Source organism: Panthera uncia, chromosome E3 (assembly GCF_023721935.1).
Source record: "Panthera uncia isolate 11264 chromosome E3, Puncia_PCG_1.0, whole genome shotgun sequence".
Taxonomy (NCBI): Eukaryota; Metazoa; Chordata; class Mammalia; order Carnivora; family Felidae; genus Panthera; species Panthera uncia.
Genome location: NC_064815.1, coordinates 17,460,297 through 17,477,452, shown reverse-complemented (window position 1 = coordinate 17,477,452; position 17,156 = coordinate 17,460,297). Strand labels below are relative to the sequence as shown.

The 17,156-nt window shown below is 54.8% G+C and overlaps 2 protein-coding genes across 5 annotated transcripts in view; one reads left to right on the top strand and one right to left on the bottom strand.

The window, feature by feature from the left end:
- The first annotated feature begins 503 nt into the window (after positions 1–503).
- ZNF768 (zinc finger protein 768) lies at positions 504–3,283 on the top strand. The gene is made up of 2 exons (XM_049638643.1): positions 504–894; positions 1,186–3,283. Exons 1-2 carry the CDS (start codon positions 807–809, stop codon positions 2,739–2,741), a joined length of 1,644 nt encoding a protein of 547 aa, XP_049494600.1. The 5' UTR covers positions 504–806; the 3' UTR covers positions 2,742–3,283.
- A 5,208-nt stretch (positions 3,284–8,491) lies between these two features.
- The window catches only part of ITGAL (integrin subunit alpha L), a 42,831-nt gene continuing 34,166 nt past the window's right edge, over positions 8,492–17,156 (bottom strand). For 3 of the 4 annotated variants that reach the window (XM_049638638.1, XM_049638639.1, XM_049638641.1), the window contains 6 exons: positions 13,306–13,446; positions 13,030–13,086; positions 12,835–12,933; positions 12,325–12,420; positions 11,488–11,598; positions 8,492–9,869 (listed from right to left, as the gene is read on the bottom strand). In XM_049638638.1, the coding sequence (XP_049494595.1) occupies positions 9,696–9,869; positions 11,488–11,598; positions 12,325–12,420; positions 12,835–12,933; positions 13,030–13,086; positions 13,306–13,446 (678 nt within the window). In that variant the 3' untranslated portion in view covers positions 8,492–9,695. The other variant, XM_049638640.1, reaches the window with a different exon arrangement.

The following is a 17,156-nucleotide window of genomic DNA, read 5'->3' as shown; positions in this document are numbered from 1 at the left end:
CCCAGACTCAGGAGCACAAGACGGGGAGTCCGTCCAGGTTCCCGAGGCGCGGCCGGAGCTGACCCTAAGGCCCGAGAGGGGAGGGGAGCTAGACACCGCCCCCGCTGGCGCCGGGAAGCGTCGCTCCTTCTCGCTGACCTTGGTCTCGCTTGTCGCCTCGCCCTTGGCCACAGGCACTGACGGACGCAGGGCTCTGGAGACGGATAGATAGGCTCCTGGATGGCCGGAGACCTAGGGGACAGCACACAAAGTGCCCCAGCCTTTCCCGCCGGCTCCAGGGCGCCCCGTCATCCCCCACCTCAACCACGGGGCCATCCAGCCCAGGGTTAATGCCAACGAGTTTCCACCTCCAGCCGCTCCTAGAGAGGCCGTGGCGCTAGCCAGCGGGGGAAACTGGCCGCGGACGGACACTTCCTGTGCGGGAGGGGGAGGGGGTCGGACAGCCGCAGCCCAGCCGGGGCTGGGGGGCCAGACGGCGGGGTCGCGGGCGGGGAGCGACGTTCGGGGGCGGCAGGGCGAGTCGTGAAGACCCTCATCACCGAGGCCACGACGCACGGGGGCCTTTGAGGGCCCCAGGGCAAGGCGAGACCTTGTGGGTGGGGGCGGGGCCGCGGGTAGGGGAGGGGCCCGGCCGGCCGGAGAGGCCCAGGGTCAAGACGTCCGGCCTCAGGGGCCCGGGCTGGGCAGCCGGGTCCCCTGGGCGGCGCTGAACAGGCGGGCGGCGAGGGCCCGGGTCTCAGGGCACTCAGGCCTGGTCGCAGGATCGTCCGCCATCGCCGCCGCCGCAGCACTGGGAGCCGGCGGGGATGGAACGGGAGGCGTCGCCGTGGGGCCTCGAGCCTGGGGATGTGCAAAGTCCTGATGAACTGGGGAGCCCTGAAGGGTCCCTCAAAGGTGAGGGAGGGAACGCCTCTCCGGGGAGCGTGCCTGGGAGCGGGAGAGGGGGCTGTGGGCCGTGGGAGGGGTAGAGAGCCGTGGGCTTGGACACTTGGGACTTGGAAGAGGCGGGGGCGGGGACTGGATGTTCTGGGTCGGCTAAGGGGGAGGTGGGAATTTCAGCACTTGCTCAAGGGCCAGCGACCCTGCTGGAGGAGGAGGGAGAGGTTTGTGACAACTAGTGTTGGGACCAAATGACCTTCCAGGCCCCACGCAATATGGGTTTTCTGTAATTCTCTGATCCTGCAGGCAACGTGAGTGAGAATGAGGAAGAAGAAATGTCTCAACAAGAAGGCACTGGGGACTATGAGGTCGAAGAGATACCCTTTGGGCTTGAGCCCCAGAGCCCTGGGTTTGAGCCACAGAGCCCCGAGTTTGAGCCCCAAAGCCCCAGGTTTGAGCCTGAAAGCCCAGGTTTTGAGTCCCGAAGCCCTGGGTGTGTGCCCCCAAGCCCTGAATTTGCACCCAGAAGCCCTGAATCAGATTCTCAGAGCCCTGAGTTTGAGCCCCAAAGCCCTAGGTATGAGCCCCAAAGCCCTGGGTATGAACCCAAGAGCCCTGGATATGAACCCCGGAGCCCTGGGTATGAACCCAAGAGCCCTGGATATGCACCCCAGAGCCCAGGATATGAGCCCCAGAATCCTGAGTTCAAAACCCAAAGCCCTGAATTTGAAGCTCAAAGTTCCAAATTTCAGGAAGGTGCAGAGATGCTTCTGAATCCGGAGGAAAAGAATCCCTTGAGCATCCCCTTGGGAGTCCATCCCTTGGACTCCTTCACCCAGGGGTTTGGGGAGCAGCCCACAGGGGCCCTGCCCCTAGGGCCACCTTTTGAGATGCCCACAGGGGCCCTACTGGCTACACCCCAGTTTGAGATGCTCCAGAATCCCCTGGCCCTAACCGGGACCCTTCGGGGGCCAGGCCGGCGGGGTGGCCGGGCCAGGGGTGGGCAGGGCCCTCGGCCTAACATCTGTGGTATCTGTGGGAAGAGCTTTGGGCGGGGCTCCACCCTGATCCAGCACCAGCGCATCCATACGGGTGAGAAGCCCTATAAATGTGAGGTCTGTAGCAAGGCCTTCTCCCAGAGCTCTGACCTCATCAAACACCAGCGCACCCACACGGGCGAGCGGCCCTACAAGTGTCCCCGTTGCGGCAAGGCCTTCGCTGACAGCTCTTACCTGCTTCGCCACCAGCGCACCCACTCTGGTCAGAAGCCCTACAAGTGCCCGCACTGTGGCAAGGCCTTCGGTGACAGCTCCTACCTCCTGCGGCACCAGCGCACCCACAGCCACGAGCGGCCCTACAGCTGCCCCGAGTGCGGCAAGTGCTACAGCCAGAACTCTTCCCTGCGCAGTCACCAGAGGGTGCACACTGGGCAAAGGCCCTTCAGCTGTGGCATCTGTGGCAAGAGCTTCTCGCAGCGCTCCGCACTTATCCCCCACGCCCGCAGCCACGCGCGTGAGAAGCCCTTCAAGTGCCCCGAGTGCGGCAAGCGCTTCGGCCAGAGCTCTGTGCTGGCCATCCATGCCCGCACCCACCTTCCAGGCCGCACCTACAGCTGCCCCGACTGCGGCAAGACCTTCAACCGCTCCTCCACGCTGATTCAACACCAGCGCTCCCACACGGGCGAGCGGCCCTACAGGTGCGCCGTGTGCGGCAAGGGCTTCTGCCGCTCTTCCACGCTGCTGCAGCATCACCGGGTCCACAGCGGGGAGCGGCCCTACAAGTGCGATGACTGTGGAAAGGCCTTCTCGCAGAGCTCCGACCTCATCCGCCACCAGCGGACCCACGCAGCTGGCCGCCGCTGACCTGGGACCCCTCCGGGGGTGGGGAGGCAGTGGGCTGAAGAGAAGGGGACAGGAAGCTAGAGAAACCTTTAGAAGGAATAGTGGAAAAGCTGGAGGAGGTTGGAGGAGTGGAGGGCCAGGGTGGAGGAAGTCACGAGCCCTGGAGACTTATGGGAAACGGGCTATGGAGAGGGGTTGGAGAGTGGCCAAGCAGGCGGTGGGAGGCTCTGGGAGAGATCCAGAAAAGAGGTCAGCAGAGATCTGGCCTCGGCGGCAGCATGCCCCTTGGTGGGTGCCTGGCTTGGCGAAGTGCTAGGCAGGGAGGGGGGAGGGGGGAGGGTTACTTAGAGCGGGGTAGCTTAGATTGGTAGCTACTGAGACCCTCGTTGAGTCAGGAAGGGGTGAGGGTAAGTGGGGTGGGGAGTGGGACCCTGGGGTGGGGCCTGGGCCTCGGTGCAAACCCCAGCCTCCCTTGTCTTCCTCAGGCTTTGGAGCCCCTGAATTTGAGTTCAATAAAAACCTTTATGTGGTAAAAGACTTGTCCTTAAAATGTGTGTATGGGCAGTGGGAGACACTCGGTGGCAACTATACAGTGAAAGCCATAGGGCCTTGTTTGGGAAGTGCTTTTATGTTCCACGTGTCACGAGAATCTTATAATCCGATGCTCCGGAGACATGACCTTCCCATACCTTCCCAGGTTCATGTCTCATGCTTTGAATCCTGCACACGGAGGGCGCTCAGTGTGGGAGGTGCGAGAAAGCCTTCAACTTTGTGGGATATCCGTCTTACCAAACAGAGGGTCTGGTCTGTCCTTGGACCAGAGAACAGACCCCGTTCTCGTATCCAGGCCTAGAGCCTGGGTTCCATCTCCATCGCTCTCTCCTCTCCCCAGCGGGAACCTCTAACCCTCACTTAGGGCGGACCCTGAGTCACCAGAACTGCAGGGAGTGTGTGCAGTTCCGACCCCACCTGTAGGGGGCACGTGTGGGACCAAGCGTGAGGATTGGACAAGTCTAGCCTTTAAAACCCACCCACCTGGGGCACCTGGCTGGCTCAGTCAGTTAAGGGTCTGACTCTTGATTTGGCTCAGTTCGTGATCTCGCGGTTTGTGAGATAGAGTGTCGGGCTCTGAGCTGACAGTGTGGAGCCTGCTTGCGATTCTCTCCATCTTTCTCACTCTGCCACTCCCCTGCCCTCTCTCTCTCAAAATAAATAAACTGAAAAAAAAAAAGACCCACTCCCCAAGCTGTGCCTGATTTGCTACAGCTCTGCCTGTTTGGGGGAACCCCTAGACCTATTGGGATCACCTTGCTCCCACCCCACCTTTAGTCTACTTTTCTTTCGTAAGCCTCAGCCCTGCTAACACTTGGCTCTTAGGAAAGGATGAGGAGTTGGTGCTGTGGGTGAGCCTGGGAGCTCCTGGGGCGTAGCCTGCCTTTACCTTAGTTGAGTAGGACTCATTCTTTTTTCATTCTTTTTTCACGGATGAGGAAAAATGAGTTTGCAGAACTGCTCAAAGTCACTGCATGGATAAGAGGCAGTGAGACATTCAGACCACGTCTGCCTGGCTCCATCGGCCCCCGGTGGCTCGGCCACGTAGGCAGGTGAGGAATCCTCGCTCTATGAGGGCTCTCGGGCCTCGGAATCCTCACCTCACCCCCAGCCCCACGCCTGTCTATAGGGCCTTATAACTTGTCAGAAGCAAATAACTTCTCTAAGCACATTTCAGTTCAGTGTCTCATGTTCTCCAAGGTTTAGAAGGAGACTTAGAGATTATGCGGTTCAATGCAGTTTGGTTGTGTTTAGTGTTTTTTTTTTTAAATTTTAGTTTTGGAAGTGGGACATTATTTTATTATTTTTTTTTATTTTTTTTAAATTTTTTTTTCAACATTTTTTATTTATTTTTGGGACAGAGAGAGACAGAGCATGAACGGGGGAGGGGCAGAGAGAGAGGGAGACACAGTATCGGAAACAGGCTCCAGGCTCCGAGCCATCAGCCCAGAGCCTGACGCGGGGCTCGAACTCACGGACCGCGAGATCGTGACCTGGCTGAAGTCGGACGCTTAACCGACTGCGCCCCCCAGGCGCCCCAGGACATTATTTTTCAAGTAACATCTCTTGGTCTTTTAAAGACCTTTGTAAACTTTATGCCCATTCTTGTACAGACATCCTACCACACAGAACTTCAAATATTGACTATTCCACCTCCCCCATTTGATAGACTTCATATATGTACCTATATGTGTTAAATAGAACTGCATTTGACCACCTGACATATTACATTTATAGACATTTGTTTTAACATTTATTCCAGTTATACAATTTAATTTTCATATTCTGGAGTTGATTTTCTTTTTCAACTCCCAAACGTGTTTGTGGGCCACTGAAAGCTGGGAGGCCCCGGGCACGGTTCATTGATGAAGTAGCCTATATGCTATTTCCAGAACTTTAATATATTAAAGCAGATCAAATGACAGGGGGAGACTCAGCTGCTCCGCCCCTACCCCTCTCTTCCCCGTGAGAGCTCCCGAGGTACCTTCAGATCCCAGGTGGGGCAGGCCAAGCCCAGAAAGGGCACGCATCGTTCCCGAGGTCACGGTGGAGAACTAGGCCGTTTGACCTGCAGTCCAGTGAGCCGCTTTTACCACATCATCCTGTACAACTAAACTATATTTTAATGTTTATTTATTTTGAGAGAGAGAGAGAGAGAGAGAGAGAATGCATGAGCAGGGGAGGAGCATAGAGAGAGGGAGAGAGAGAGAATCCCAAGCAGGCTCAGCACTGTCAGGGCAGAGCCCAAAGCGGGGCTTGATCCAATGAACTGAATGGTGAGATCGTGACCTAGAGCTGAAATCAAGAGTCGGATGCTTAACCGACTGAGCCAGCCAGGCGCCCCTAAACCATGTTTTAAAAAGTAATCTCGGGGCGCCTGGGTGGCTCAGTCGGTTAAGCGGCCGACTTCGGCTCAGGTCATGATCTCGCGGTTTGTGAGTTCGAGCCCCGCGTCGGGCTCTGTGCTGACCGCTTAGAGCCTGGAGCCTGTTTCCGATTCTGTGTCTCCCTCTCTCTCTGACCCTCCCCCGTTCATGCTCTGTCTCTCTCTGTCTCACAAATAAACAAACGTTAAAAAAAAAATTAAAAAGTACTCTCTACGTCCAGTATGGAGCTTGAACTCACAACTCCAAGATCAAGAGCCGCGTGCCCCACCAACGGAGCCAGCCAGGTGCCCCGCAATGAAACCATTCATATCTACCACCTTTATCAAGCACTTAGGTGCTAGCAACAGCTTGCCAGTATTATTTCGCATTCACAACAGCTCCGAGGTCTATGCAGCTATGATTCCCATTTTACAGATGAAGAAATGAGTCCCAGAGAGGTTAGGTACTTGCCCTGTGCGGCTTAGTTACAAAGCAGCAGCGCCTGGACTCCAACCTAGGTCTGACTAGGTTTTGACTCTTTTCCCAAGGAGACCAAGATGCTACTTTCTCACTTTGTGCCATGAGTATAGTGTTTTCTAGAGGCGGCATGACATGTGATAACGTGTCATCATTCTGACAGCTTGCGGGGAACGTGGGCTGGGGTGTCCTGATGTTTTTACATTTTTCTCCCTTTTAATTTCTTAAAAAAAAATTTTTTAACATTTATTTATTTTTGAGAGAGAGAGGGGGAGAGAGGGAGAGAGAGAGAGAGAGACAGAGCATGAGTGGGGGAGGGGCAGAGAGAGAGGGAGACACAGAGTCCAAAGCAGGCTTCAGGCTCTGAGCTGTCAGCACAGAGCCCAACGCGGGGCTCGAACTCACAGACTGTGAGATCATGACCCGAGCTGAAGTCGGATGCTTAACCGACTAAGCCACCCAGGCGCCCCTCTCCATTTTAATTTCTAATCGGATAAACACCGATAGATATAACCCATATAAAACAAAAGCTCTTTGGGGATCTTTAATTTTTAAGAGTATAAAAGGGTTCTGAGACCAAAACACGTGAGGGCCACTGAATCAAACGCTTACTTGTGCCAGCCTTGGTGAGGGGTCAGTGTTGGTCACACATGTGAGTGAAGACTGAATCCTGCCTTTTAGAACCTCCTAGTCTTGAGAGAGGAGCCCACACAATCAGCGTTATGTGTTCCAATGAGGTATGTAAAGTGGAGATTAAATGGGTCATTTTGTCCAGGAGCTGAGGGGATGAAAAAAGCTGTGAAGTGCTTCGAAGTAGGAAGATTTTGTTTTATTTTTTACTTTTTAAAAACATTTTATTTTTAATTTTTTAAACATTTATTCATTTTTTGATGAGAGAGACAGAGCACGAGTGGGGGAGGGGAAGAGAGAGAGGGAGACACAGAGTCGGAAGCGGGCTCCAGGCTCCGAACTGACAGCACAGAGCCCAACGCGGGGCTCGAACCCACGGACCGTGAGATCACGACGTGAGCTGAAGTCGGACGCTCAACTGACCGAGCCACCCAGGCGCCCCTAAAAATATTGTACTTTTAAGTAATCTCTACACCCAACATGGGGCTCGAACATACAACACCAAAATCAAGAGTTGCATGCTCTACCGACTGAGCCAGTCAGGCTCAGTAGGATTTTAAAGAATAGAGAAGAGGGGGGACTGGGCAAGGGGAACAGCACGTGCAAAGGCACAGAGGCAGGGAAGGACACATAGGTATTTGAGGACAGGAGCTGTTAAGCAAGTTGGGATATAGATTCCTGGGCATGACGAGGGCAGGTCTGTTCCTGAAATGAACCTCCCAGATTTTCTTGTTTCCAACCTTAGTGAAAATATTTACCTGTTGTTTGTGTGTCACAGAGTATCACTGAGGTGAGAGGATCCTCTCCATCACTCTCTAACCTGCTATCCTGCTTTTCTTCACAACACCCTCACCATCTGGAATCACGTTTCTACCTTAATTTTTTACGTTTATTTATTTTTGATAGACACAGAGAGACAGAGCACAAGTGGGGGAGGGGCAGAGAGAGAGAGGGAGACACAGAATCCAAAGCAGGCCCCAGGCTCCGAGCTGTCAGCTGAGAGCCCGACGCAGGGCTTGAACCCACAAACCGTGAGATCATGACCTGAGGTCGGACGCCCAACCGACTGAGCCACCCAGGCGCCCCACATTTCTACCTTATAACTGTTTTCCCAGCGGGGCGACGCTTCCTGAGGGCAGGGACTTCTCCCTGGTTTTCATCACCAGGCCCTCGGCACAGAACAGGGCCTGACACAAAGCTCTCAAGAATCAGTGGAAGCCGGTGGGCTTCTCGAGACCTAGAGATAATCTCATGTCTTTTTAGCAGTTTTGCCTTCCCTGGGACGCGGGCCTCACTTCTTCCTTTCTCAGGTCTTCCCTATGAGGAACCATGGGGCTGGACCAGAAGGGTGCTGCCGAAGCTGAAGAGGCAGGCAGGCTTTGAAAGACTGCTCCGGGCCTTGTGGGCTCAAGAATGTTCGCTTACTCTCCTGCAGGCAGAAGGGAACCATCAAAGGCCACCGCTTGGAAGGTCAAATGTTGCTTCTCAGCTCCCATTGTTGGACCCAGAGCTGGCTTCAGAATTACTCCGTATTCTGCCCTACCCCACCCCCGCGCCCCCATCCTACTGACACAAGAGGGCAGCAGTGATGAGCCCCCATCCTTCCTAATGCTGCGGGCCTGGGGTCAGGCTCTACCAATTGTTGCTTAAAAAAAACAAAACCAAACCAGGGAGGGCCTATTCTCACACCTAAATGAATTGTCAGGGTCAGAATGTGCACTGGCATGAAAACATCGCACAACTGGACAGATTTTCACATTTATTGGGTACACATATGCAGGCACCGTGAGCCAGGTGGACAGCCGTGGCCTGCTCCCTTGAGCTCACAGCCTCCCAGCGGGGGCCGCAGCGGGGTGGGATGGAGTCCTGGTGGGGGCTGGGAGCAAGGAGGCAGGAGCCTGGGGAAGACCTTGAAGGGTGGAGACGCCAGGGGCCCATCCGAAACGCTTTCTCGATCTTTTCACAGGCGCTAGGTTCAGTGAAATCGTGTCAAGCGCCTACTGGGTCTGGCTCTGTGATGTCACCGAGGGATCCCAAGGTGAACATGACCTACCTATGGTCCCTACCCTCTCGGAGTTCGATGTTTAATTTGAGAGACAAATATTAAGTAACAGTGTGATCTGTACTGTGAGGGGCAAATGTAACACGGGAACCCACCTGGGTTGGGGTTGGAGGCGGCCCTGAGGCAGTTATACGCGAGCTGAGATCTGAAGGCTGAGAGAGTCAGCCAGGAAAAGGGCTGCGGAGGAATGTTCCAGGCAGAGGGAGCAGTCTGGGTGAAGGCGGTGAGACAGGAAGGAGCCTGGCTAGGGAGAAAGGCTGGTGTAATCGGAGCTTAGAAAGGGAGGCGGGGAGTCTCTGGAGGAGGCCAGGAAGGCAACAGGGGCCCAATTCTGCACGGGCATGTTAAGGCTATTTCGCAGATCGTGGAAGGCGTATTAAGGAACTTGGTCTGTAGCCAAAGAGCAGGGGGTTTGCGGCGGCCATGTAGTGACACAGATCGGATTTGCTCTCTGGCGGCAGACTGGAAAGCTGACTGGACTCCAGGCAGGGGAGAGCGAAGGACGAGGTTCTGGGAGTCTGAGGCCTCTGGGGACGTCCAAGGGCAGGTGGGTGTGAGGGCCGGGAGGGTCACTAAGGTCCTGAGATGACAGTTTTTCCAAATTTAGATCAGACAGTCTCTTCCAGGGGAGGATACTAAGAAGGGCTGGGGGAAGCCAGGACCAGCCGAGAATTACAAGGCCTCGCCTCCGTAGCCTTCCTGGCCCATCCCTCACCATGAACCTGCAAAGCAGGCCGGCAGGAGTGAGCTCCACGTGCAAGACAGCGAAACTGGGGCCTAGGTGGGGGCAGTGACTTGCCCGAAGACACGCAGTGAAACACAGGTAGAGGCAGAGTGGTACCAGGCCTCCCGAGTCCAGTCCTGGGCCCTCTGCATCGGGCCTGGGCCTCAGTCTTTGTCATTTCCATCCTGGGTCTCCTCCTCCTGGAGGGGCTCCAGGCAGCCCGGATCCCCACCCTCTTCCTTGGGCTCTGGTTGTCCAGAGTCTTCTCTAGGGATTCCATTCGAAGCTTCTACGGTAGCCTCCATCTTCTCCTTCAGGTTCCGTTTGAAGAAGCCGAGCTGTAGGAAGACAAAAATTGAGTGAGCCACGGTCCCCGGAACACTCTGGACGAGTCAGCCTCGGCAAAACATGAAAGCACCCTTAATGTTAATGAGTCACACATGCCACAGACGCGTGGTATCTGCCCCAGGGACAGGACGAGGGTCTCTGCCACACCCAGCTCCTGGCACTATGTTAAAAAGCTGTACGTTTAATAGTGCGTTCTTTAGGCTCATCAAAATGTCACAGAGCAATATTTTAGGTGGGCGATTTGACCATATCCAGCGATACTATTAGCGAGAGCCTGCTCTCTGTTGAAAGGTCAAAACATATATGTTCTTGGGCTCAGCCATTCCAGCTCCAGGAATTAATTTTTTTTTTAATGTTTGTTTATTTTGAGACAGAGAGAGAGAAAGCATGAGTGGGGTGGGGGAGGAGCAGAGAGAGGGGAGAGAGAGAGAATCCCAAGCAGGCTCTGTGCCATCAGTGCAAAGCCCGACGCGGGGCTCCATCATATGAACCATGAGATCATGACCTGAGCTGAGATCAAGAGTCAGACATTTGGGGCGCCCGGGTGGCTCAGTCGGTTAAGCGGCTGACTTCGGCTCAGGTCATGATCTCACGGCTTGTGAGTTCGAGCCCCACGTTGGGCTCCCTGCTGACAGCTCGGAGTCTGGAGCCTGCTTCGGATTCTGTGTGTGTGTGTGTATCTCTCTCTCTCTCTCTGCCCCTTCCCCGCTCATGCTCTGTCTCTCTCACTCTCAAAAATAAATAAACGTTTAAAAAATTAAAAAAAATAATAATAAACATTAAAAAAAAAAAAAAAAAGGTGGGGCATCCAGACAGCAGCAAACCAGCCAAGTGAAAAAGCAAGAGGCAGGTCTGATTGTGCAACACACACAGAGACATCAAGATATAGTATCCAGTGGGAAATATAAGCTCCCAAGCAGTATATATGGAATTATTCCATTTGTGTTTTCTACACATATACATAGACACTGACTTCTCTCTTTTTCTCTTTCATGCTCACACATATACATATGTTTAAACAACAAAATTAGACCCTGGAAGAATAGAAACAAAATGGTTGCTAATGACAGCCTTCTGCGGGGTGCAACAGGGAGAAATTGATTTTCTGTGTTGTTTTCTGGGGTATTTGAGGTTTTCATGTGGAACAGCTGCCCTCCGGCACTATTCACCTGCCTGCTCCTTCTTCAAATCCCAACTCAAATGCCTCCTCTCCTGGGAGGGCTTCCCGGACTCCCCCAGCCTAAGTGAGGCTCCAGCACCCAGGCCCCTGAGTGGGGCCCTTAGCAGGTATGTTCCTGTCTGCCTCCCCCGTTAGACTGTGGGCTCCCCGAAGGCAATGTCTGTGGTACGTGCCCCTGTGTCCCACTGCCTGGCCCGTGATACGTGGGAAAACCCTCCTTCCCTAGGTACCCAGTCCTGGCTCTGCCAGTGCTTAGTGGAGGCTGGGGGAAAGTCTCACTTGCTCTTTGGGCCTCAGGAGTCCTAACTACAGAAGGAGGGAGTAGGCTGAGGACGCTTTTAGCTTTAATGCTCCCTGATTTTGGTATTTTCTGCCCTTTCCCTAGCCTGGCTGTCTCAGCCAGGCCCATTACTCCCAGAAGCTCCCACCTTGTAGAGTACCCCGAGAATCACCAGGAACAACAATAGTCCCCCAGTGCTGCTCAGCACGTAGACGTAGAGCATGTCCTTCTCATATACGATGTCCACCTTCATGATGACCTGGAGGAGGGGGGGAAAGGGGACCGTAGGAAGAAGGCTTTTCCACCTTTAATATTCTTGTGAACGCCTAGGCCTTAGCAACTTCTGGTCGGGGTTGCTTCCTGACACTACCAGGCTCTGGCCCAGACACTTCCCTCCAGCGTGCACCCCCGTGCGGCCACCGGAGTGAACTGGCGAACTTGCACATGACCCACCTTCAGCCCTTAAATGGCTTCCCTTCGTCCCAGGATAAAATGCCAGAATCTCAGCTCAGCGTGCAAAGCCTCCAGAATCCGGCTTACGCTCACCTTGTTAGGCGCAGCGTCCCTTCTGCTGCTCTGAGCTTCCTGCTCTTCAACCTGCCTCGCCCACCCGCTCAACTGGGTGGCCTGGGCCCCGCGCTCGCGACCCACGCTGCTCGGAGCGCTTTCCCATCATGCGCAGAGTGGGTATGGGGTGGGTACCCTGGCTGAGCTGCCCGCAAGTTGACCTCCGCCCGACACATCTCAGACAGGTGACCTTGGGGGCTGCTTGGCCACCAGTGGTGGTGGGGAGCCCCGGGCATCCACCAAGGCCCTCGCCAAGGCTGACGGCTCTGATGGCCGGGAAGCTCTTCCCTGTGCCGAGCCTGGACCTCCCACGTGGCTGTCCCCCTTCTGGCTCTAGCTCTTCTAGCTCGACCCTGGGGCTCCTCAGATGCCCCTGCTGACCTCTGCTGCCGGGGCTTCTGAGGAGGCAGAGACATACCTGGGCCGGGGAGGCACTGCCGTCATACAGGTGGAAGTGCTTGCTGCTGTTGAAGGAGATGGAGAGAGAGCTACAGAGGCTGAGCATGGAGGAGGCCTGTGGGAGGGTGGGGGAGGGGTCAGGCCAGGGAGAACAAGGGCCGGGACCCACCAACGTCCGCATCCCACCTCGACTCAGCGTAGAGAAGCTGAGGAGCACGGGACCCAGTGGGGTGCGCCACGGCCACCGTGCTCTCTACCGTAGCGTCCTCACGGACCACTCCCCGCGGCTGGAAGGAAAGTTTTCCTACGGAGAACCCAGAAGAACCATCCGCAGGCCCGTGAACACAGCCCGGCGAGTTTCAAACAAATCATGGTTCTCTTTCATCCGCCACTATGTAAATATCAGGGCTTTTCATCAAGGTAGTAAAGAAAAAGGCAGGAAGACCAGGTGGTGGGGAAGCCCACCCTCGAGCCGTCGAGGTCCCCCCACACCCCCTGGACCATGGCGTCTGCGGCCAGCGGGTGCTACCTTGATCTCCTCCACAAGCTCCATTGTCCCGATCACTTGGACGAGGATCTCCTGCTTGAACGTAAGTGGGCAGCGGAACTTGGCTCCGGGCAAACAAGGCTGCCAGGAATAGAGAGAGCAGCGGTCAGAGAGGCCCGTCTTCCCACCTACACTCTGCCGGCCCCGGCCCCGACCTCTGAGCCCGTGCCCCTGTACCTCAGCCACAGTGGGCAGCGTCTCCGGATCCTCACGGTGGCAGGTCACAGAAGGATCCTAGGAATGGTCTTCAGTTAGTCCAGAGCAGAGAGAGGACGCCGGCCCCTTAAGAACCTGGCTTCCTCCCCCACCTCTCCCGGCCTCCTGGGGTGTGGCATCTCCCACAGTTCAGTCCCACTGGCTCCTGGCGGATTCAGAACTCACTGAGCCCAATGGGATTCGTCCACCCTCACACCCTACACATCCGTCCCCCTTTAGGAGCTCCCCGCCACAGACCTGGGTGCGTTGCCCTCCTCTGGGCAGGATCTGCACAGTCCACTCGTGTTTGATGGGCCCCTTGCTGTGTGACTCTGGTACCCCGACCAAGGCCTCCAGGGGGGGCACGTTGTGGTCATAGGCAGAAGGCTGAATCGTCACCTAGGACAGAGGACGAGGGGCTGCAGAGCCCTAAATGCCAGCCGCCCCCCAACTGCCACTCCAGATGCCATTCTCACGGGCTGAGGCCTGAGAAGCCATGCTCTGTCGGGCTTCACCCGGCCCCTGTCCTCAAAGCCTTACAGCGTGGGCTACGGGTGCCTCCGTGCTTTCTCCCACGGGGCAGACCCTTGCACATCCAGCAACGTACTGCTCCAATATCATTTTTGAAGGTCTGGCTGATCCCCTCAGCGGCAGGGCGGCTCCCCCCGTGTGCATCTCCACTCGACTGCGTGCTTCCTGAGGGCAGCAGCTGTGGCTTATTTCGCTTGCAATTCCCTGCTGCTTGACACCCTACCTAGCATAGCAGGCCTCCCAGAAAGTCATTTTTTGAATGAATGACATTTAACAAGGATAGATGCAAAAAGTATTTGCACGATGCAGGTTGCGAAAGCCTCCTTTTGGCAAGGGCCTTGGTTTAAGAAACATTTCCTGAGTACCTTTTATATGAAAGAGCCGGGGTGCCTGGGTGGCTCAGGCGGTTAAGCGTCTGACTCTTGGTTTTGGCTCATGTCGTGATTCTGTGGCTCACGGGATCGAGCCCCACATCAGGCTCCACTGCACAGTACAGACTCTGCTTGGGATTCTCTCCCCTCTCTCTTTGCCCCTCCCCAACTCGTGCTCTCTCTCTCTCTCAAAATCAATAGACAAACTTAAAAAAAAAAAAAAGAAGGAGCTATCTGTGCTAAGGCTGGAAGACCCAGATATGGACAAGAAAGTGACACAGAAATAGCACCGGTGAACGTCCCAGGGAGGTCAAGCAGGGAATCAGATGTCCAGTTTGAGAGGTTCTATCATTTATTCACTCAACAAACATTTGTGGACACTTGAAAAATATCAGTCAAATTAAATTGAAAAGGCCTAATGTCAGAGGCAGCGTTTGAATTTAACTGTGAAAGGTAGAGAGGAGTCAAACGGATAAAGACAGAGAAGGGCATCCAAAGAGAGAAAATGTAGCAGTTAGGGCAGCACCAGGGGAGTATGATGCGGCTGGAGGTGCGGTGCCTGGGGACAGAGATAGGAGGTACGTCTGGAAAGGAGACTCGGGATGAGACAGCGTGCCCGGAAGGCCTAAGGGCGAGAGATCAGGGGACCCTCGGCTAGGCAATGGGGAGTCATGGCAGGCAGCTGAGGGGGGGCGGGTGGCTCCAGGGAGACTCACTCACTGCAGCTCAGAATGGAAAGGAGTGGGAAAGGCAGGTTGAGGTCCACGCTGGGAGCCCGTGCCGACGGTCCAGTTGCAAGAAGACGAGGATCCGAGTCCGAGCAGGAGCGGGGGCAAAAGAGAGAAGAGAATACAGAACGGAAGCTGAAGAGGCAGGGGCCCCAGGCACAGAGGAGGGAGAAACTCCCCCAGGCTTGGAAGTTTTGCTTGAGGAAAAGGGTGCCTTCGAGGGATTCTCAGCAAACCGGAGGTGATGCTGGCTTAGGAGAAAATGATACATTTGGTTTAGAACATGTTAAGAGGAACATCAAGAGGAACCACTGCTCTCCTAGGTGTATATCCAAGAGTTTCTAAAACACGTCTGCATCAAAACTTGTACAGGAACGTTCGAGCAGCGTTGTCTGTAATAGCCAAAAAGTGGAAGCCACCCAGATATCCACCAGTTGATGCGTGGATAAATCAAACGCGGCCTACCTTGCCGTGGAATATTATCTGGCAATAAAAATGAATGAAATACTGACACACGCTCCAATGTGGATGAACCTCGAAAACACTCTGCTAACTGAAAGAAGCCAGTCACCAAAGACCACATACTGGGGGCGCCTGGGTGGCTCAGTCGGTTAAGCAACTGACTTCAGCTCAGGTCATGATCTCACGGTTCGTGGGTTCGAGCCCCGTGTCGGGCTCTGTGCTGACAGCTCAGAGCCTGGAGCGGGCTTCAGACTCTGTGTCTCCCTCTCTCTCTGTCCCTCCCCTGCTCGTGCTCTGTCTCTCAAAAATAAACAAATGTTAAGAAAAATTAAAAAAAAAAAAAAAGACCACATACTGTATGATTCCTCCTCCACATAATACCCAGAACAGGCCAGTCTATGGACAGAGACTAAAGTTGTGGTTGCTGGGAGCTGGGGGAGCGTGGGGGAAGAGTGACTGCAAGTGGGTACAGGGCATCTTTCTGGAAAAAGGAAAATCTTCTAAAATTATACTGTGCTGTTAAGTAGTAGAGCTGGCATTTTAGCCTAGGCTGGGACTCCAGAGGCTGGAACTGGCGCGCTCTATCGCCTTCCTTGGATGACGGCGATGACGACAATGCCGACAGCAACCACCGTTGACTGGTCCCTCGTGGGTCAAGGGCTACGCAGGACACTTAACAAGCCTTTTCTTATTTGCTCCTTATAACGGCCCCATACAGTAGATGCTATCAGCGTCCCCATTTTACAGATTGAAAACCTGACACTCAGAGAGGCTAAGTAAACTGCCCAAGGCCACACAGCTTTACATGGCAGAGCTTCAGAAAGACTTCAGGTCTGGCTGAGGCCTATGCTCCTAACCAGCCAGGGGAGAGGGAGACCATGAGGAAGAAGACCCCGTGGCCCAGCTGTCAAGCTCTCACTGGATTACCATGCCTGTCCAGTTTACTATAAACCTGAGCTGACCTCCTGGTGGCAAAAAGGGCCTAATGGGACAGCTTCAGGCAAGAGAGAATGATCCCCGGGGTGCCTGGGTGGTTCAGACGATTAAGCCTCTGACTTTGGCTCAGGTCACGATCTCATAGTTTGTGAGTTTGAGCCCACATCGGGCTCTCTGCTGTCAGTGCAGTCTGCCTGGGATTCTCTCTCTCTCCGCCCCTCTCCCGCACTCTCTCCTTCTCTCTCAAAAATAAACAAACAGTAAGAAAAAAAGAGGGAGTGATCACCAACGTCCCAGGCCATGTTGGGTTGTAGTTAAAACAGAGATCGTTAGGGGCTTTGGCAAGAGTGCCAAGAGGGGCTGCGTGGTGGGTCAGGCGGCAGGGAGCCAAATGCAGAGTTTAAGACGCTGATGGTGGTGAGGTGGACAGAGGCATCTAGCCCCGACAGAGAGATGAATGGGGTGTGTGTATGTGTGAGGGGAGCTCAAAGGGTTTGAGATGGCTCCCTGAGGAATGGCACAAGAATGGAAGCGGGCTTCCACAGTAGCTTGGGGATGTCAAGGCCACAGCCCAACACCTGCCTCAGCTATTAACAACCTCCACTTCCTGGGCATCACGCCAAGCACTCCATGAGGAGTAAGCAACCCACTTAAACCTCACGACACCTGGAAGTTCTCGTTCCAAATGCCATTTGTCACGGCGGGGAACAGAGGCATGGGTAGTCAAGCCCTTGGCCCAAGGTCACACAGAGCTCGAGTGGTAGAGTTGGGGTTTGGATCCAAGCCTGTCCAAGTCTTTCCCACTATTCTGGTGGTAAAAGGACTGGTCTGCCAACCTCCGTAGGGAACCCAGAGCCATCCCGCTGAGCAGCACTAGAAACCAACTCAACTGGCCATTCTCAATGCAAATGGGCATCTGACCTCCCTGAGGGCCACTCTCCTCCGTTGTCATATCCAGGTGACATGACTGCAGCCTCTGTTCTAAGGGGGCTACCTGCCTGGGGTCCCTTTCCTGCTGGGTTCCTGCTCCAGCCTGCCCTGATACCAGTGCGGCCTTGGGCGAGACAGTTTCTCTTTGGGG